General features: G+C 40.8%; 1 protein-coding gene across 2 annotated transcripts in view; it reads right to left on the bottom strand.

Moving 5' to 3' along the window:
- Positions 1-8,266: 8,266 nt before the first annotated feature.
- SLC5A1 (solute carrier family 5 member 1) overlaps positions 8,267-21,446 on the bottom strand; it is a 69,506-nt gene continuing 56,326 nt past the window's right edge. For both annotated transcript variants that reach the window (XM_020996699.2, XM_020996698.2), the window contains 4 exons: positions 18,432-18,600; positions 17,052-17,267; positions 13,274-13,382; positions 8,267-9,670 (listed from right to left, as the gene is read on the bottom strand). In XM_020996699.2, coding sequence (XP_020852358.1) covers positions 9,447-9,670; positions 13,274-13,382; positions 17,052-17,267; positions 18,432-18,600 — 718 coding nt within the window. In that variant the 3' untranslated portion in view covers positions 8,267-9,446. The remainder of the gene's footprint in view (positions 9,671-13,273; positions 13,383-17,051; positions 17,268-18,431; positions 18,601-21,446) is intronic.

Below are 21,446 nucleotides of genomic sequence, written 5' to 3'. Positions count from 1 at the left end.
ATAGGAGCAAAAATGAACCTTTAATTAAGTAAAGGACTTTCAAACATCTCTAACAAAAAGACCAGAGCTGGGTAGAAGCTTTTAAATGCAAAAACAGGAGTCTAGAGAAACCTAGAAATGTAAAGGTATTTAAGCAACTGAGAGACAGTTAAGTGATGATGAAATAATTACATTCTATTGGGGAAGAAGATACTAGCATCCCCTCAGGACCTAACTATCTATAATGGCCATGGAAGGAGCAAAAAACCAAACATGGGGCCTAAATGTTGTTTTGTTCTATTTTATTGATTTGGATAAGAAAGAAAAGAGAGAGAAAGAAAGGAACAAAGGAGGCAGAAGAGAGAGAAACTTATTAGTTCTCATAATTGGAGTGTGCCAGACAAGGGATATACAAACATGAACCTCATTCTTATGTTAACCAGTTAAGTGAGGGTTGAATACACGTACATACATACATACATACACATGCACTCACTCTAAGAGCTCTGAGTAGAAATACATTAAATTCAACAAGAAAATAGACAAGAATGAAGAGAGAGGAGGGAGAAGTTTAAGAGGAAAGGGAGAATTAGGAAGAGAATAAGCAAAACTAATTCTAGCTATGGTCATGAAATAACAAAGGAGTAACATTAAAAGGAGATTTAGGAACAGGTCAGAATCAGTAATCTGGGCCTGAGCTAGGTGAAGACACAAGGGGCAGGAGGTATAAGATCAGACCACTGCAGTTATACATTAGTAATGTTGATTTCATTTCCCTTCTTTTATTATGTTCTTTTCTTTTTTAAAGACAGTGCAATGGACAGAGAGGAAAAATTATAAGAGAATATGATGGAATGAAAAACATAACTAATAAGCATAACCATGTGAATGGTATAAACTCCCTCATAAAATGGAAATTACTTGAAAGCAGAACCCAACATTTTTTTTTACAACAAACACTCACCTCAGATAAGGCAACAACAAAAATAAATATGGGTAAAAGATATTAGAAGGGAGGCTACATTATGTTAAAAGGTACTATAGATAAAAATAATTTCACTCCTTTATATATTTGCTGAACGGCATGGCATCTAAATTCCTTGGATTGCCATATCGAAAAAAAGTCATCATCAAATGTTAGCTCACTAGTGATGGTCCTTACTATAGGTATCCAGACTGATCCTTGTAAAACAAACCAAATCCCTTTCCAGGGCCATACTCTTAAATTTTTCCAGTATAGCAATACCTTCCAGAGTTTATATTCACCAGAACAGAACCAAAAGTCACCTCCACACCATGATAGTTCATCAACATAAGATGAAATATTTAAAGCAAAAGCTAATCAAACTACTGGAAGAAATGGACCATAAAACTATAATGGTTATGAACTTCAATGCTGCCCTTTCAGACCTAGACAAATTGAATGAAAAGATGTGGACCAAAGAAGAGCCTGGATAGAATTTTAGACAAGTTAGATATGATAGAACTTGTTGATTACTAAATGGGAATAAAAAGAATTATACAATTTCCAAGATTTAAATGGCACCACAAGCTAGAGTATAAAAATTCATGAATATTATTAAACATAAAATGTGCAAATACTATTAAACATGGCTTTGGTTGATCACAAACTGACAAAAATTTCAATGAAATAAGGAGAATTTGAACAAAGGATTCCAACTTAAATGGAGACTAAATAATACAATCTTAAAGAATGTGTTGGCCAAAGAGCAAATCGTAAAAATGACAAATAATTTCATCAAAAACAAATTACAACATTGAGACAACCAACCAAGACTTTTGGGATGAAGCTAAAGCAGTCCTTAGGGGAAATTTAATTTCTATAAATACTTTCATCAACAAAAAGAGAAAGAACAAATTAGTAATTTGAGATATCTAGAGAGGTGGTAGATTCCTCCTCTTTCAAGGGTTTCAAGCAGAAACTGGACAATCACTTGTCAAATATGGTATAGTGATGATTCTGTTCATGTATGGGTTGGACTAGATAATCCTTCCCACTCTCAAAAATCAGTGATTCTGTGAACTAAAAAAAAAAACTAAGAAAAGCAACAAATCAAAAAAACCCAACTACACATGAAAATAGAAATCTCTTCCTTTTTCCTCCCTCCCTCCCCATCACAAGGGAAATAGCAAAGTGGAATTCTTTCACAAGAGCTGGGCTCTTTCTCCTCAGCTGGCTCTCTTCTCAGCTTCAAGAGATTACTCCTTCAACTGCCAGAGATGATTCCTTTAGTGATTGACTGTGCAGCTAGATAACTAGTTTTTTAAAGGTCAGCAGAGGTATGACTGATCCTTCATCAGTTAGTGACCAGGTTTCTTACAGTTCCACCAAATTGCTGGGTAAACTCCTAAATGGAGTGATGGAGCATAAATATTTTTTATGTTTTCTTAAAACCTATTAATGAGCCATTCCCTGTTTTACACATTTTGCTACTGCTTTTTGTCCTTTGTTCTCAAAGAGGACCATGACATCAGGGAGGTGATGCCATGACATGCAAGTGAACTGGACTTAAGTGAGGGAGGGCTGTGCAAAGTCACCAGCCTCACTTTCACCTCCAGAGACACCTGGGTCCAGTGGCCAGATATATCAGGACAACTGGAGATGACCCAGGATGCAGTGTAGAACTTTGACCTTTTCAAGCTAAGGTCTTTAAAAGATCTCAGTTTGACTGAGGCAAGGCTATTCAGTGATTCACACTTTTTACCATCTGGAAAGAGATCATTCAGGATATGCCATTCAGGCCCTCACATCCTTTCCATGGTGCAAAATAATACACTCAAACTCTAAAAGATTCATGTTTTTTACAAGTTGAAAATCTGACATCCACAAGTCTTAAAGGGGAGCACCCTTTATATTTACTGTTACCTGACTTTTACATCTTGTAATTTCATCAGGGGACAGGGACAGGGACCCACACCCACTTAATGGTGGTTCCCCTGATAACGTCTGACCCCTATCTGATAAGTAATTTCAGAATTCTTAAACAATGAAATGGAACACTTGTAGGTGTTGACAAGATCAAGGAGGTGGTCATCTCTGTATAAAATGTGGAAGAATAAAGTTGGTCATGAGTGCTGAGTAGATTAAGGAACTGGAAGGTCAGAGTATCTCTGTTCCCTGTACTATTTAATGATTTTATCTATTACTTTGGTGCAGATTACACAAAGATGGGAGTGTCAACACTCAACAATAGTGTCAGCAGACAAAATTATTCCAAAAGACTAGAACATTAAGTTAAATCTTACAAAATTTTATCTCTATTCAATTTAAAAGGGAGTCCAGCAGTAGAGAAAAGGCATCTGTTTAAAAAATCAATTTCACAAGTAGGAGATGAGTGAGACACGGTTAGACAAGAGTTTTCAGGAGACAAAAGATGGGGGCAGGGGTTGGGAAGCCCAGGAAAGGGAGAGTTAATAGACTACAAGCCCAATAGGCAGAGGTAGTTCAATAAAACAACCAAAAAACTGAGAGGTTAGGTTACCTTTGGTTATCAAAGTGTCCAGAACCAAGGAGGCAGTGGTCCTATTGGACTCTGCCCTGGTCAGACCACTTTGGGTAGTTAGGGATATGCTCAATCTTGGGCCCCAGATTTTAGGAAGACATTGATAAGCTGGTGATGTTTGCAGTAGGACAACCAGGTATCAGTGGTGGAAATGGGGATATTAGCTCATAGAAAAGAAGACTTGGGGGATGATGTGACAATTTTTAAATTTTAAATATTGAAATATTGACCAAGCTTATCAAGTGATGGAGTCATAGAGTCATGCATAGAAAAAGATCTAGAATGGACCTCAAAAACCATCTAGCCCAACCTCTCTTTTTACATATGAGGAAACTGAGGTTTAGAGAGGGATTATGGGGTCTAATATCTAGAGTTGGAAGTGACTTCAGAAATCATCTAGTGTAACCTCCTTGTTTTACAAGTGGAAGATGTATTATTTTCATTCTACTTGGCTCCAGAGGTTCCACTCAGGGGGTGGGGAGAATTACAGAGAGATAGATTGAAGATCTTCATAAGGAAAAACTTTCTAACAATTGGCGGTGTCTCAGAATGAAATGTGCTGCCACTAAATGTGGCAAGCCTTTCCCTCCCTAGACCTCTATTTGTAAAGCCTTTAGCCAAGTACCTGGTACATAGTAGACACTTAATAAATGTTCATTCCTTTCATCTTCTCTCATCTTCAAGGAAAAACAAGATAACCATCTGGAGGTGTGTTAGAAAAAGGATTCTGGATCAAGTGCAGGTAGGACTACATAGCCTCTGAAACCTCTTCCCACACAGAGATTCTACAATTCTCTATCTCCTGAGGAAGCCCTCTGCCTAGTACAAATGTTGTCTTAGAGAAGTCTCTGCTGCCACCTGCTGGGTATTGTAAGTATTTACTTTGGTTTTTGGTGCCTGTACTACATAATTTTAGCATGATTTATTATCTCCATAAATAGTGGGTAGCATGCATGATACTCTAGAATAGTGACCTATAATAGAACTAGATCATGTGTCTCAATTTATAGTTTTTCATAGTTTAATTTCATGTAAACTTCCTTGTTATCTGTAGAGTGTAGATGTATAAAAAGATAAACATGTTTGTGAAATATGCTGAGTTTTGTTAATCGCATTAGGAAATTTTCACCATTCCTTGCTTTTTACTTACCTTGTAGAGCACAATTTGGTGTTCCTTAAAACAAAGCATAGGCAGTAGCGTTGGTTTTTTTTTAATTCCATACCCCTAAGTCTTTGGCCTCCTCTTGATTTTCTCTAAAGTATATTTGAATTTCTTGAAGGTTTCAATGGTATGCTTTCACTCTCTCTGTACCACTGGTTACCTATCAATTGCCTACAAATATACACAATTATTCATCCTTTTCTTAAAAAAAGACCTTCCATTGACCCTTCCATCTCTTCAAGTTATTGTCCACTTGGACTGCCACTCCTCCCTTTTATAACTGAACTCCTAGAAAAATCCATCTGCACTCTGTGCCTCAATCTCCTCATCTGACTTTTCAGCATCTTGCATTCCAGTTTCTGACCACACAACTACACTGAATTGTTCTCACTCAAGTTGCCAATAATTTCTCAATTGTAAAATCCAATGCTCTTTCCTCAGCCCTCATCCTTTTTGAACTCTTTATGTTTGGCACAGTTGACCACTTCCTTCCTCCCTTGGTTTCTGCAATATTTCTTTCTCCTGGTCCTTTTCCTCCCTATTTGACTGGCTCTTCAAAGTCTCCATTATCATAATTCCCATTCTTCTCCTAAAGAATGCCAGGTCTCTATACCTCAGACTTGGCTAAACTTCTGGCTGTGACCCTTTCTCTCTTTGTATGTATGTCTGTGTGTCTCTGTGTCTTTTTGCATCTGCGTGTCTGTGTTTCTTACTCTATGTGTGTCTTGGTCTTTCATGATTCTCTGTCTGTCTGTCTCTCTCTATCCATATCTATGCAGATGGCTTCCAAATCAATGCACCCAGCCCACATCTCTTCCACATCATCAACTGTTTCCTGAGCATCTCAGCTTAGCCATCCCAACAATACCTTAAATTCAACATGTCCAGAATAGAATTCACTGTCTTTCCCCCAAAGCCATACCTCTTCCCTGTTACTGTTGAAAGTACCACCACCCTCCCAGTCACCCAGGTTTCCAACCTAGGAGTCATCCTCAACTCTTCCCTCTTCCCTCCCATATTCAATCAATAAAGTTCTATTTTGTGTTGCCATGACTAAAGTGGATAAAGCAGTAAAATCCATGCAGAGACTGCCACATACCCTTTATTTTTGACACCAAAATGTTTAAGGTGCTATCCTTTCACTATATGGTCTTTGAACATGTCAGGAAAAACAGCAAAACTCAGAGAATGTCTGGGGAATTGGGATGTGATACCTTACTAGGACTGACCAGATGTCTGCACTCAAAAGAGAAGATGTTGACTGTTTTCCCCAGAAACAGTGAGTTGTCTGGAAAGTTGAGATTTCAGACCACACTGGGAGCAATGGATTGTCAATTTCTTGGGATTTCTAATTTACATTTTTATCTTACACCTTTTTTACATTAAGTCAAACTTACTCCAATATATTGTAAAGGTAGGATAAATTGTGTGAATCAATCTAGCAACCACAGCCCACTCATTCATTCAATGCCCTGACACCTCAACAGGTGAGAATAAATCTCAATCACTCAATCAAACACGTTTGCTTAAATTTGAAAAGTCTTAGGAACTGCATTATTCCAGAGATTAGAGCAATTGTGGCATTCCAGTAAAACACCAAAGAGGGATCATTTAGGGGGTGTGAGGGAAGGAGAAGCCTTGGCTTTGGCCCCAGCTTAGATCTCTTTCTCTACCCACTTTGTTAGAGATTCAAAGAATCCAGAGAATTTTGGATGTCCTATCAGCTTCCTAACATCATCCCCCTTCCTCCCTGAACAACAGCACTTGTATATGATGCAGAGAAATGTATTCACAGCTCCAAAAGGAGCACAGAAAAGGAATTACACCGTGACTGAGGGAAATTTCTTGAACACTCCTACAAAGGGGAGAAAAAAATGTTTTTAGCAACCAGGAGTTGTGAATTACGTTTTTTTCCACATGTACTTTCTAAGTTTGAGCTTGGACTTCTTATGTACAGATGGGAGGGTTTATCACAGAATTAACAAAGGCAGGTGTTTGGTGCTAACTGCTTCTAATACATCACCTTAGTAAATATTCCTTTCTAAAAGCTATGAAGAATGAGCAAATATAATGCTAGAATTAATAGAAAATTAAATTCATTTGCAACTAATAATTTCAGAAAGAAGTATACCAGTGGGGGAACTGTGAACAATAGTACTGGAAAGAAACCCTCTCTAATCTTCTAGGTCCACCAGAAATTGGGACAGAAATGAGACTATAAAATGGGATAGGGGCTTAGCCATTGTGATGAAAATAGCCATTGACTATTGGGAATCTTCATACCCTTAGACTAGAGTAGATAAATCTGAGATGAGGCACTGAGGGCTGCAGGACCCATCTGTACATGTAACAAGACTAAAAGGAGAACTCAGGACTGAGAGTATTCTGTCTCCTTTACGCACGAAAACTGAACTGAAGGGAATTGAAACAACCAAAGCTCTGAGCACCATCTGGTGGCATATCCAGACATTACACCCTAAGTTGTTCTCCCAGCGCTGCTACCTTGGCAAAGAGACAGAGGAAGCCATAGTTGCAAATACATCTCCACAACGACCACCACCACCACCTCGTGTGTGGTCTCACCTGTCCTGCTAATGTAAAGCAAGTACTGGTGTAGAAAGGAACACCCCTCTCCTACATACAGAGGTAAAAACTGATTGCTAAATAGAAGAAAATCCACAGAATAACCAAGCAATTGGTTGTAAACTACTGATCACACTGTGCTGTGGTCCAATAAGTCTTTTCCTGCTCTCATTTGCCAAACACAGACATACTTCATTATATGAAATTCATATTTTAAAATTTGCAGGGAAATATGCCAAAATATTTAGAATTTTGATAAATGTTTATGAATCAGATGAATGTTATTCTACCTTCTGACTAATGGATTCCAAGAATCAATCAACATCAACCATTTATTAGGCACCTATGGTGAGGCAGTCACTGTGAAGAATGTGTTGTTCCCTTCTCATTTCCACCAATGTAGCCACTGTGTAAACTCCCCAGTTCATCATTCTTCAAGCTGAGCCAGACTAGGTCTATAAGAAGAGCTGAGTTGGAAGCCATCATTTTAGGAGCTCATAGTCTATTGAGAGATTATCCCAGGAAGATACCTAAGGATCTCTGGGATTCTGTTTTTCTCTTGCTCCCAGTCCTTAAGCCAGGAATGAGCTGTGACTTGGGATGAATACTAAGATGAGCCAAAATGCTTCTGTTTCTTCATATTGTGGGAAAGAGATCTCGAAGGGAATTCTGCTTCAGGATAATGAAATGAGAATATACACCTGACATATGGGGAGCTCCTGCAGTTGAAATTGACTTTCACTCACACATACTATTTTTGACCTTCTCACCCACAGAAAGGCATAAGGGGTATTATTATACCCATTTTGGAGAAAAGAGAACTGACATTTATTAAGGTTAAATGATTTGCTTATGTTCACACACCTACTAAGTGTCAGAGACAGAATTCAAACAAGGGTCTTCCTGATTCTCTTTCCAACACTTAACATACTTACTCTTCTCTTAAAAGGGATTCCTGTGATAAAGTCTCCAGTTCCCTTACGCATTTTGTTGATGCACTCAGTGAACCAGGCTCAAAAATGGTCAAAAACATTTTATTTCGTGGACAACAGATGTACACTCCTTCCAGAACATGTGGCAAGCAAAAAAGGTGGCTTCATGACAAATAAAAGGAAACAGAAAGAAAGGAGGGTCACATAGCCAGGCAGGGCCAGAGGTGGGATCTAAGTCCTGCTCTTTCCTTTGTACCAGACTGTATCTTGGGTTAGAAATGGAACGAACCTTCAGAGACCATCCAGTCAAAGAATCAGAGAATTGGAGAGGTGGAAGAGGCCTCAACAGCCACCTAGTTCAATCCACATGGGAAGGGGATCTCCATAATAATACGGCTAATAAGTGACTGTCTCTTCCTTGCTTGAATATCTCCAAGGAGGAGCGACTCATCGATTCCCTAGGTAGCCCATTCCCTGTTGGGATAGCTCTAATTGTTAGGACTGTCCTTGGAAAGTAACCAGTCCAATGCTCTCATTTTACAGATGGGGAAATTGAGGCTCAGAGGGGGGAAGGAACTTACTCAGGGTAACCTAGAAAGTCAGTATAGAACCAGGACGACAACCTACGCCTCTCGATTCTGAGTCTCAGGATCACCAACTATCCAAGCTCTTCTGCTAGTTATAACACATGCTTTCTCCTATTCCTAGGGCCTGAGCTAAAGGATAGGACGCCATGAGTAGATCTCTGGAGAAAAGGAATCAACAGCCAGAATGACCACAACAATGCTAGTGACTTCATTCTTCCAAATCAGGGTTTCCACAACAAAACTACATGAAGCCAGAATGCGCTGATAACATGGGAACCACACTCTCTAGGTCTACACATCCTCAGAGAGTGCTTCATCTTGATCCGCATCTTCCCCACACCTAGCACAATGGTAGATGCTTGATAAATGTTGGTTCCATTAAATTGCATTGGATTGAATCCCCAGGAAAGCTAATGTGGCCTTGCCCCCTTGCTTTAAGGGGGCTTTTGTATATACACCCTTCTGCACTTTGCTTCAAATATAATTTAACAATGAGAAAATTATTTTCATTTCTATAGGCTCTAATTACACAAATGTACACTCATATTCTTAGTTTTAATTTATGACTGTATTCCTGTTTCCCCCTCTCCCATCACAATGAAGCATGGAATCCAGTGGTGGAAAAAAGATGAGAGACTAGCCTTCAGGAACCTAGTTTGTAGCAGAGGGCCAGCTGAATCTATGCAAAGTAAGCATGGCAGAAGACGGCCACAGACAAGAGGATGATGCCATTGATGTTGACAATAGTTCTCCACAAGGGCTTCTCTGATGTGTCTGTCATCTTCATCTTGAGGGCAGCCTCCTCCTCCTTGGTCAGCTTGGGCCCCTTCTGCTCTTCCAGTCCACAGAATATGTCATAGGTCTTCCTGAAGCAGCTTTTATTCTCTTGAGGGGCTTCTGTGTCTAAAAAACACAAGAGAATTGTGGAACTGAGGAGGTGGGGGAACATGAAAATAGCAAAGAGATAGGCAGTCTTCTATTAAGAGGACAACTTCGTTTTGGGTTACCAGCTGTCCCAAGGATGACTTTCTTCACACTTGTTTACAGAAATGGAAATGATTTAGAATATTTTCAGCAAGGTGTCCAACCTGCCAGCAGTCAGTAGTTCAACAAAGAAGAGTGGAAAGAGCCTGAGTCTTTGGGCCAGGATCCTTGGGCATCAATATGGGTAATGATAGTTACATTTGTTGTAATGAGAAAAATAGTGGTAATAATGAGAGCCAATATTTCTTTCAAGACTTAAGGCTTTTAATGTGCTTTACATGTTTTTTTCGCTCTGTGCTAACAGTAACCAGTGAAGTAGATACTATCGTTTCCATTTTTCAAATGAGGGAACTGAGGCGAAACTTGCCCATAGTGACACAGCAAATAAAAGGGAGAGACAGCATTTGAAACCAGTTCTCTTGACTCCAATTCAAGCACTCATGTGACATGATATTTGTAGCCATAAAGAATTTCGCGTTAGGGCTTTTTCTCTTTGTTTCCAGATGCATGATTTTATTTGTGTAATAAACACCCAGTGAGTTAATGCCCTCTACCAATAAATATTTGCAACCTGTCCTGCAACTTAGGGTCTCAGAAAATTGCCCCGGACACTGACATGTTAAGTACCTTGCCAAGGGTTACATCACTAGCACGAGACAGAGGAAAGGCTTGAACGTAATTTGTCCTGATGCCAAGGTTGGCCCTTTATGCCCTCTGCTGCTACTAATTCTTCTATAGAAGTTATTGCTGATGACTTCTTTATTCCTCCACATTTCTCCTGTAGTACACTGGGTGACCCTGGACTCTCAAAGGCTATTATAATGGAGTATAAGCTCTGAAAGTTACTTCCAAGATGGAGAAAATGAGGGTGGCTGGGTGTGGAGAGATTCTCCCAAACTAGTGAGTCCCAAAGGCCCCCTTCAATTACTTTGTGAAACGTTGGCAAAATTGGCTGTAAATCCTGGAGAATGTTTGAAGGTGGTCAGGAAGCTGTCCATGGTTCTGAAACCAAACCAGTGGTCTCCTGGAGCAGTCTAGGGGAGTATAGTCTACAGGGGACTACAGGTGATGAATTTATAACAAGAAAAAGTTGAGTTTTTAAAACCCTTTCTAAAATACATGTGTACGTTCACTTGTGATACTAATCACTCATTTCTGGCTCCTTAAATTAGACTGTATTTATATTGTTAGCTGTGTAACCTGAGTAAGCCACTTAACCTCTCTCAGCCTGTTTTCCTTGTATAAAAAATAAGGATAATAACACACCTATCTCACAGGGTTGTTGTGAGGATGAAATGGCATATGTAAAGTGTTAAAGCACTATATAAATGCTAGCTATTTTGTTATTAGTCCCTCTCCTCCATAGGATGTAAACTCCTTGATGGCAGGAACTGGCTTTTTTTTGTCTTTGTCGAATTTCTGATGCCTGATACAGGGTATGTACTTAATAAATTCATGTTGAAGGGGTGAATGCATGCATACGTGGATGGATTCCCTGCAAATGCAATCTCCAAGTCACCTGATCATAATTCAGACAGGTGTTCCTGACAAATGCACTAGGATACAAAGAGTTAATCTATAGGTGCAGCAACAGTGATAACTTACTATTCAACTTTGGGTCTGATCATCCAATGATATCTCATTAAGAGAATAAGGTGTTTCTAGGTCTGAACTTGTCCCCAATCAACAGACTTGGTCTTGCTACCTCAAGAATCAGATTCACTCCTTTGGGCCTCCTTGTCTACACTCTGCTTATCCAAAGAGGATGAAGGTGACTCATGCCCACAGAACTGAGTCAGTCCTGCAGCAGAATCAAGAGACTAGACTTCTAGGGTCTAATCTCTCACTAATAAACTAGGCAAACTTCTCCCTCTCAGCGAGCCTCCTTTTACTCATCTGGAAAATTAGTAATATATTCATTTTCCTGCCTACCTCATGGGGCCATTGTAAAGAACACATGAAGTCAAGATGGTGGAGTAAAAGCAGTGACCTCTCCCCTAAACCCCTCCAAATACCCATAAAAATGGCTCTAAACAAATTCTCAAGCAGCAGAACCCACAAAAAGACAGAGTGAAACCAATTTCCAGGCAAAGACAAAGTGGAGGTTGATTGGAAAGATCTATTGTGCTGGGTTGGGAGAGAAGCGCAGTTCAGCGTGAGCCACACAGGCTGCACAGGCAAAGACCAGGCCTCAGGGAACCTGGAGCAATCCTCACGGTATTAAATCAAGGTGAGCTGTGGCAGTTTTCCAGACTTCTCAACCCGCAAATACCAAAGACAATGTAGAAGGTCAGTAGGAAAGGTCTTTCACATGGTGAGAGAAATGCTCAGTCTGGCCCCAGTCCTGGCACAACCACAGGGAGGCAGCAGCTTCTGGAGCTTCTGGCCCACAGATTGAGGGGTGATCTAGTGACTCATCAGAGGGGGCCTAAACGCAGTGACTTTCTTCCCTCCCCTCCATTCTGAGGATGTTTATCAGTAGCCATGTAAGCAAGCAGAGCAGCTGAAAGGCTCTTTTATTACTAAGAATTGCTGAAGGCTTATACATACATACATACACTAGCCTGTTATGGAGAACCAGATGCCTGGTTTCAGAACTGTGGACAGCTCCTGAATACATCAGAGCATGCTCTGGCATTCAGAACCGATTTTGTCTGAAATTTACGAGGGAATGACTATAAGCTCATAGGTTTCAGCATTGAAAGGAACCTTAGATCATTTAGTGTCCCCCCCACCCACCCCAATTAATTTTACAGATGAGGAACGACTCTTTTTTTTTTTTTTGGTTAGGCAATTGGGGTTAAGTGACTTGCCCAGGGTCACACAGCTAGTAAGTGTTATGTGTCTGAGGCCGGATATTTTGAACTCAGGTCCTCCTGAATCCAGGGCCGGTCCTCTATCCACTGCGCCACCTAGCTGCCCCTATTGTTTGATTTTTTTTTTTTTGCAGTTGGGATTAAGTGACTTGCCCAGGGTCACACAGCTAGTAAGTGTCAAGTGTTTGGTCTGAGGCCAGATTTGAACTCAGGTCCTCCTGACTTCAGGGCCAGTGCTCTATCCATTGTGCCACCTAGCTGCCCCAATTTTACAGATGAGGAAGCTAAAGTCCAGAGAGATGAAGTCACAAAAGTAATAAGTTCATGTTCACTCCTCCAACTACAAGTCCAAGGTTCTTTCTGAGACACTAAGAGACTATATTATACAAACTCATTTTACAGAGGAGAAAACTGAGGCAAGTAGATGAGAAATAACTTTAGCAGGAACATACAGAAAGTCAAAGGCAGAATATGCATCAGTCAAGGGGGCTAGAATCCAGGTCCCTCTTCTTAACTAACAAATTATAAGGGAAGTGGGAAAGGCTCTGACTGCATAGCTTTAGCAAAATGGTTTTAATTCTACCTCTTGCTGTGATTCTGGCCCCACACTCCAATCCAGGCTGAACCACACAGAAAATGTGGTCTTACTATCACTGTAGGGAGAAACAGTTTGAGATCTATAAAAAGAACTAGAGTCCTGACTCACCTATTTCCAACTTGTCTTCGGGATCATCTGGGACTTCCTTCTCATCACTTGCATCCAGATCAATACGCTCTTCCTTGCTGTTCCTCAAACTCCAACACAGGCGGTAAAGCTGAGGGGGCAGGAAAAACAGAAGCAGATTAGCAAAGGAAAACAAACAATACTGCTGGCTACACAGCTGAGGGCATAGCGGTTGGATTACCTGTGATTCTTATAAGGGATATATAAGATCCCAGTGAAGGAGAGATCTTTGGTCCAGGGGGGGAATTTAGTGCTGGCTAAACTGGGAAATCAGGCACACAGATTCACTGTTGACTGTGAATTGATCCAGCCATGTTTAGAAAGCAATGTAGGGAGGCAGCATGACACAATGGATAGAGAGATGACCTCAGGAAGACTCAGTTTCAAGTCCTGTCTCAGACACACACTACCAGGGTAACCCTGGAAAGTTGTTTAACTTCTCAGGAACTGTAGAAAACTCTCTAAGACTGTAATTTACAAAGCAGGTGTCCATCTACATCGGTAAGTGGAGTTTCCTCACTGAAAGTTCCCTAGGCCAATGAATCACAGGTCCAATTAAAAAAGAAAAAAAGAAATTATACCCAAAAAGTTACAATATTGTTCTTACACTTTGGTGCAGTGATCCCACTGCTAGATTTCTACTCGCAAGGAAATTAATGACAAGAAGGAACTATTTATCTGTACAAAAGTATTCAGGGAAGCTTGGTGGTGCAGTGGATAGAGGACCAGGCCTGAAATCAAAAAGACCAATCTTCCCAAGTTCAAATCCAGCCTCAGACACTTACTAGCTGTGAGATCCTGGGCAGGTTACTTAACCCTGTTGTTCCTCACCTGTAAAAATGAGCTAGAGAAGGAAATGGCAGAGCACTCCAGTATCACAAATGAAAACAACTGAGCAATAACAGCACAAAAATACTCATAGCAGCACTATTTGTAATGGCAAAAAGTTGGACACAAACTATATCCCCAGCAACTGGGGGATATCTGAGTCAATCGTGCTATGTGAATAAAATGGACCAGCATTGCTCCACAATGAATAACATATATAACAAATTCAAGGAAATATCAGAAGTGTTGTAGGAAGTGATGCAAAATGAAGAAAGCAGATCTACTGTATATACTATACAAACTGACCATAACTATGTAAACAAAGGCGATATCAAATAGCGACAAAATTTAGCCTGAGTTCCCTCATCTGTAAAATATAGATAATATGATCATCTCTCTCCCAAGGTTGTCAAATGAGATTATAAGTATATACATACGTGTACATGTGTCTGTATAGTTCTTTGCAAACCTTAAATTGCTATATAAATGTTAGCTGTTGGTATTAGCAGACTAAACTTAGAGTGTATGACCTTCCTTTTATAAAGATTAACGTACAACAGAATGAAGTTAAATAAAGCCCAATCACTGTTCAGGGTTGTTTTGATTTCAGGTAATATATACAGATATATGTATGTGTATATGTATGTATGTGTGTGTGTGTGTGTGCACACACATATACACATACACACACACACACATACACACATATATGTATAATTAATTATGTTTCCTTGCTTGTCTATTTGGCTTTTTTATTATCAATTAAAAGAAGAGGTAGAACTTTCCACTCATTCCATGAATGTATCTGTTGGTCACTCATTGAGAAACCAAGTAATATCAAAGAAAAAGTCCTGAACTTGGAGTCAGAAAAAACCTGAGATCAAGTCCTGCCTCCAATATTAATTAACCAACTAGTTGTATAACTAAAGATAGGTCAGTTTATCTCTCTGAGGCTTGGTCTGTTCATCTGTAAAATAGGAAAAAGAATTCCTGGGCCATTTATCTCACAGTGTATCTGTAAGCCTCAAATGAGTGTAAAGTACTATAAAATGTCCCTTATTCTGAGTACTAACCATAGTCATCCCCTTTTGGACAACTCTCATAGTTAAGCAGTTATCATTTTGGGGTTCTTTCTTGTGGAGAAGAAGCTTTGAAGGACATGGTGTAGGTGATCAATCAGGAGCCTCTGGGGAATATGAAATAACATAGGACACTGACTCTGCCAGCCCTCTCAGCTAGTGCTGTCTCACAGTTTCACTATGTTAGCCCTGTTGCTCCACAAGGGGTCAGCACCATGGCTAGGGAAGACAGTTGGCTCAGGCACTACAAAGCCTGGGGGTTTGGAGGGAAAGACAGCAGAGCTGGGGCTGCAGAACCAGGGCAACTTGGAAGTTGTGGCGACGGATACACTGCAAAAGTGAAGGTTCGTCTAGATAGGCCAGCCAATTCCCGTGCCTTTAAAAAAAATTCGTACTGTTTGTACAGCAAAAGTAAGACCAGGGCCAGCCTTACTGGTTTGAGGAGGGCACCGCCACATTAGCTGGGTTTCCTCAAAGAGAGTTTTCCTGAAGTGCCCATGATGGCTCTCCTCTGGTACGCTAACTGGCGGGAAAGGAGTCAGGCAAGAGAGAGTGTGTCTGCATGTCTTTATCCTGGAGATGACATTAATAATAATAATTATATAGTACTTTAAGGTTTACAAAATGCTCTACATATATTATCTCATTTGATCCTCACAACAACTCTGGGAGGTAGGTATCATTATCATCACCATTTTGCAGATGAAGAAACTGAGGATTAAAAGAGGTTAAATAATTTCCCCAGGGTCACGTAGTTAAGAAATGTCGGACACCAAGTCAAGAACGCCATTCACTACACCTCCTAACTGACCCGCTCCAAGGCTTGGTACCATACTTGAGTAGTCTTGGGTTGGAGTCGATTTTTTGTGAAGGGCTGAATCTGTGGAAAGGTTTTTCAGAGACCTGATTAACTGCATTGTTTGATGTGAGACTCTGCCTCACCAACCTCACGGTGCTCTGGAAAGCCTAGGTGTTTTCTTAATGTCTTCTATCTCCTGAAATTGTATTTACTGAGCTGTGTACATATAGTGTATTACCTGCAGAATGTGAACCCTTCAGGGACAAGAACTGTTTAGTTTTTGTTTCTATATCCCTAGTTCCTAGTGCAGTGCCTTGCACTGATGTATTTAATCAGTATTTATTGAATTGAATTGAATTAAGCCAGGGTGAAGAATCAGGCTGCCTGTGTTTAGGGCCCTGCTCCAACTCTCCAGAAGTCGTGGGAACTGATAATGTAGGCACTCCCTCCGACGATGAAGGCCATTAATCCCCTACGCCTGCCCATTCCTTTAAAAGCTCAATAGAACAAAAATGAATGTTTGCCAAACCACAAAGAACAAGCCTGGCCCCAAAGAAGAGAGATGGGAAGACATCCCCTACACCTTTACACGAATGTAAGATGTAAGGGAGCATAACAGTACACATGTGGTCAGATTTTCCAAAGTGTTGATTGGTTTGGCAGATTTTTTTCCTCTCCTTCTTCTTTCTTTTTTTCCTTAAAAATTCCTTGGATATATTGAATGGCTTTCTGGGAGGGGAGAGGGAGTGATACAAGAGGGATATTTAGGTGATATAAAAACCAAAGACATCAATAAAACTTATTTTTAAAAATCAAGCAGAACTGGGCTGGCCCAGGATCGTGACCAATCAGGACACCCACTGACACTGTAAGTGTAGCTGAAGTTTCACAATCAGGAAGCTGATGCTATGGTTATTCATCAATAACTTCGGGGATCTGACAGTAAAATTGTGGGTTTCTTGTGGATTCCATAGATCTTTGTAGAGTAGAAGCAAAACAAGAAACAAGAGGGCAACTATCAATGGCAGATGCCTGCAAAAGCGAGAATACTTACATGCACATCTGGAATGGGCTTAGTCAAGAGAGAGACGGCTAAAATGACGATGACAGATATTACAAACAGGATAATGGCAAAGTAGAGGTAATGAACACCACAGATTATCGTGGGACAGTTGCTAGGCTCCGTACAGCTGCCCGTTCCATAGGCAAACTCTGTAATCATTCGAGCCAGTCCAATCAGGAATCCCATAATCAACCCCCAAAAGGCACCCTGCAAAAGAGGGACAGAGAAGGTATGTTAACTGTGAAGGCAGACACTTTTCCTGGGCAGCCATGTTTCCAAGGTTAAGGAGGTGGCTTGATGTCATGGATAAAGCACTAGATTTGAAGTCAAAAGATTGAGATTTGAATTCTGATTTCAGTTAAGTCGTGGAATCACTCTGGGCTTTGATTTCCTCATCTCTAAAATGGAAATAATGGCACTACATTACCTACTTCATCTTTGTGATTTATATTTAAGTCTTGTCTCCTTAATGAACTGGAAAATTCTTTGAGAGAAAAGAAATACAGTATGTCTTATGCTTCTGTGAGGGAACTTATGGGTGTGATTGTGTTCTAGGGTGAAGAAGACCCAGTCTCAAGTGCTAACTCTGAAACTAACTAGCTAAGTCACCCTAGATAAATCATCCAACCTCCCTAACTTTATGCTTACCTCATTTATATATGATTTGTCATCACAGAATCTCAGAGCTAGAGGAAACTAGCTGAGCGAGAATCCCTCCCAGCATATCCCTGATGAAGAATGGTCCAGCCTTTGCTTGAAACATTCTGATGAGAATTCCACTCTCTCCCAAAGTAGCCCATTTGACTTTTTGGTACATGTAATTTTTAGAAAGTTTTTTTTTCTTACATCAAGCTGAGAAATTGGCTCTTAGAAGATCGCTAAGGGTTATGAAAATTGGCTTTAGGGTATTTGTTGAGTGCAAACTGAGGGCAGGGCACTCATTTGGGCATTTGGGTGAAAGGATACAAAGGACTCATAGGATCATTGAATTTTAGAACTGAAGGAGACCTCAGGGACAATTTTGTCCAACACCCTGATTTTGCAGATGAGGAAACTGAGGTCGAGAGAAAAGGGACTTTAGTCAAGATCACATAGCTATTAAACAAATAAAAAATAAAATAAAGAACCAAGACAGGAGCTCAGGTCTGTGAGCCTTTCCTTACACGATGCCCAGTCCCTGATTTTAATTGGTTCACTTACATCTCTAAGAATCCTGCCTCTCAGTCCCACACTGCTGCCTATAGCTAAGACTTCTGGGGAAGGTCACAGCTTTGACAAACAGAGCCCACTGGCATAGAGAAAGATTCAGCTTCAGGGGAAGAGGTTCTAAATTTCTGAGTATAATAACATTTCTCCAAAGCTTATACACACCGGCTCATTGACTCTCTTGCAGAAAACGGCAAGCAGGAAAACTGCACCAATGGGTGGTCCCAGGTAACTGGTGATCGACTGGATATAGTCAAAGAGCTGCCCACTCTGAGCCGACTGCACAATAGGGACCCAGGCAATGCTGATGCCAATTAGAACCAGGATGAACAATCTATAAATGAAACCAGCACATGAAAGTCAGGAGACCTAACCGCTTAATTGGTCGATCAAAACACATACAGGTAGCCAAAGGTACAAAGGTACCCAATATTGGCAGCAGTGAAGAATAATGAACAAGTCCAATAATTAGCAGCACATTTTCCTGACTATTCCCAGAGCTAATCACTTGTTTTGAATGGAATCTTCTGTCTCTGGGGAAATCATCTGTGCCAATAGTAAATGAAAATGTGTTTGACTTTCCCCAATAACCACGTTTTCTAGCAGGAGCTCAGGTTCAGTCATTGCTTGCCTGTACAGTCAAAGCACAGAATCCTTAACTAATTAACAATTAACCTTCACAGAGGGAGTTCTTTACTTCATGCTTTTCTACCTCTACTGATATTATCTGGTACAACTCCCTCATTTTGCAGATAGATAAACTGAGGCCCAGAAAGTAGAAGTGGCAGAGGTCCCACAATTAAGCATATACTTCAAGGAGTTCAAAGACAGAAAGATAGGTCCCATGGACACTGGTATATTCAGTGGAACTTCCTGTGACAATAAAGAACTCAAAACAAAGGCTATGCCCATTGATTGGAGAATGACTAATCAAATTTCAGTACATGAATGAATAGAATATTACTGTACCATAAAAAATGCTGCATATGAAAAAGCATGAAGCATAAGAGAACTGATACGAACTGATGCAGAGTGAAGTAAGTAGAGGGAGGACAGTAATTTATACAACGAATACAACAATGGACATGGGGCATGAGGGAAGAATCTGAAACTGACAGCTAAGTGATTAGAATGACCATGTTTGGTCCTGGGAAAGAAATGACAAAATGCACTTCTCTCACTTCTTTGCGGCTGGGATATTATGAGTGTGGAACATTGCATACACCTTCAGTCCTGGTAGATGTTTTGTTCTGAATTTTTTCCTTCTATTTTTATTTCTTGGAGATGATTCTTTGGGGCAGGGAGGGATGAAGGGCACAAATGGACTTGAAGAAAGCAATACAACTTTTTTGAAAAGCAATGAAAGGAATGGACTGCCTCGGGATGAAGGGGTTTCCCCGTCAGTGGAGGTCTTCCGGCAAAGGCTGGATGATCATTTGCTGGGGACGTTTTACCAGGACAGGGATTCTTAGGTTGGCCTAGAGGGCTTCTGAGTTCCCTTTTAACTCAGAAGTCCTGGAATTCTATTAAATGGAATCAAGGGGCATTGTAGAGCAGTGGGGAAAGTACAGGGCTAGGAGGAATGAAACCAGCAGGGCAGTGCACTAATAATAGTGAACATATATGTGTAAGTATATGTATGTGGTGATTTCTACGTGCCAGGCAATGTGCTAAGTGCTTTACAAGTATCATTTCATTTGATCCTCACAACAACCCTGGGAGGTAGATGCTATTATTAATCCCATTTTACAGATGATGAAACTGAGGAAAACATAGGTTAAGTGACTTACCCAGGGTCACACAGATTGCAAGTGTCTGAGACTGAGAGCCCCAGATTTGGAGGCAGAGGACATAGGTTTGAATCACTACTATCTGGGGCAAGTGATTTCTTCTCTCTGAGTCTCCATTTCCCCACTTATAGAAGAGGCATTTGGACATGTTGTGGTAGAAATAAACATGGAATCTGAAGACTCGTGTGAAGGCCTAGCTGTGACACCTACTAGGCGTGAAGTCCTGGGCAGGTCACAACCACTCTCGTGTTTCACTTTCCTCATATGAAAAATGAGAGGAATGCACTAGATGGCCTCCAAGGACCCTTCTAGATATAACATCGTTATTCTATGACCTCATGCTCTTGAAGGTTCCTTTTGGCTCCAGACTCAATGAGTCCTATGAACCTGGGCAAAAGCTCTGAATCTGCTCCTAAATTATCATGTGACCTGGAAGCCTTCACTCTCTGGGTCTCAGTCTTCTCATCTGTAAAATGGAGTTGGAGTGACTGATGGATGACAGATCTCTAGCATTCTATGACCTGGCCTAAATCCTGAGGTTGAATGTAACTCCAGAAGGATAACTTCAAAATTTCCAGATAAGGGCAATGTTCAAGGAGGGAACAAAGTAGCCACAGAGGGACACTCATGTTCCCCACAAGCTCTGGCCAGGATGGGAGACATAGATATGAGAAGGGAGCTGTGGTAGGTCTATCAGGGTACACCTAGTTTTAAGGTTCCTCTCCACCCCGGCTTGCAATGTTCTGCTTTCAATCAGTAAATATGTATTGAGCACCTACTATGTGCCAGTCACTGGGGATAAAAAGAAAGACAATCCTTGACCTTGAGGAGCTCAAAATCCAACAACATGCAAACAACTATGTACCAATGAGCTATAGAAGGACAAACAGGAAATCACCAACAGAGGGAGGGCTCTAGAATGGAGGGGTTGGCAAAGGCTTCCTACAGATGGTAGGGTTTTAACTGGCACCTGAGGTAAACCAGGAAAGCAGATGAGGAGGGAGAGTGTTCCAGGCATGAGGGAGGCCAGTGAAAGGGGAAGAAGAGCCAGGAGGTGGGTGTCACTGGAGCAAAGAGTAGGGTAGGATGGGGAAAGTATAAGGAGACTGGAAATGAAGGAGGGGCAGGATAGGAAGGGCTTTTTTGTATTTGATCCTAGAGTGATACGGAGTCACTATAGTTGATTGAGTTGGGGGGGGGCGGGTTGGAACTTGGTCAGACCTGTGTGATGGGAAAAATGACTTTGGGGCCAGTACAGGATGTACTAGGGTGGGGAGAGACTTGCAGCAACAGACCTTCCAGTAGCCATTGCAATAGTCCAGGTGTGAGGTGATGAGGGCCTGCACAGAGTGGGAACAGTGTCAGAAGAGGGATGAGGGTTCATTTGAGC

The sequence above is a fragment of the Phascolarctos cinereus genome, unplaced genomic scaffold, assembly GCF_003287225.1.
Source record: "Phascolarctos cinereus isolate Bilbo 61053 unplaced genomic scaffold, phaCin_HiC Scaffold_4;HRSCAF=312, whole genome shotgun sequence".
Taxonomy (NCBI): domain Eukaryota; kingdom Metazoa; phylum Chordata; class Mammalia; order Diprotodontia; family Phascolarctidae; genus Phascolarctos; species Phascolarctos cinereus.
The sequence above is the reverse complement of the archived record's forward strand: the minus strand, read 5'-3'. Positions and strand labels throughout refer to the sequence as shown.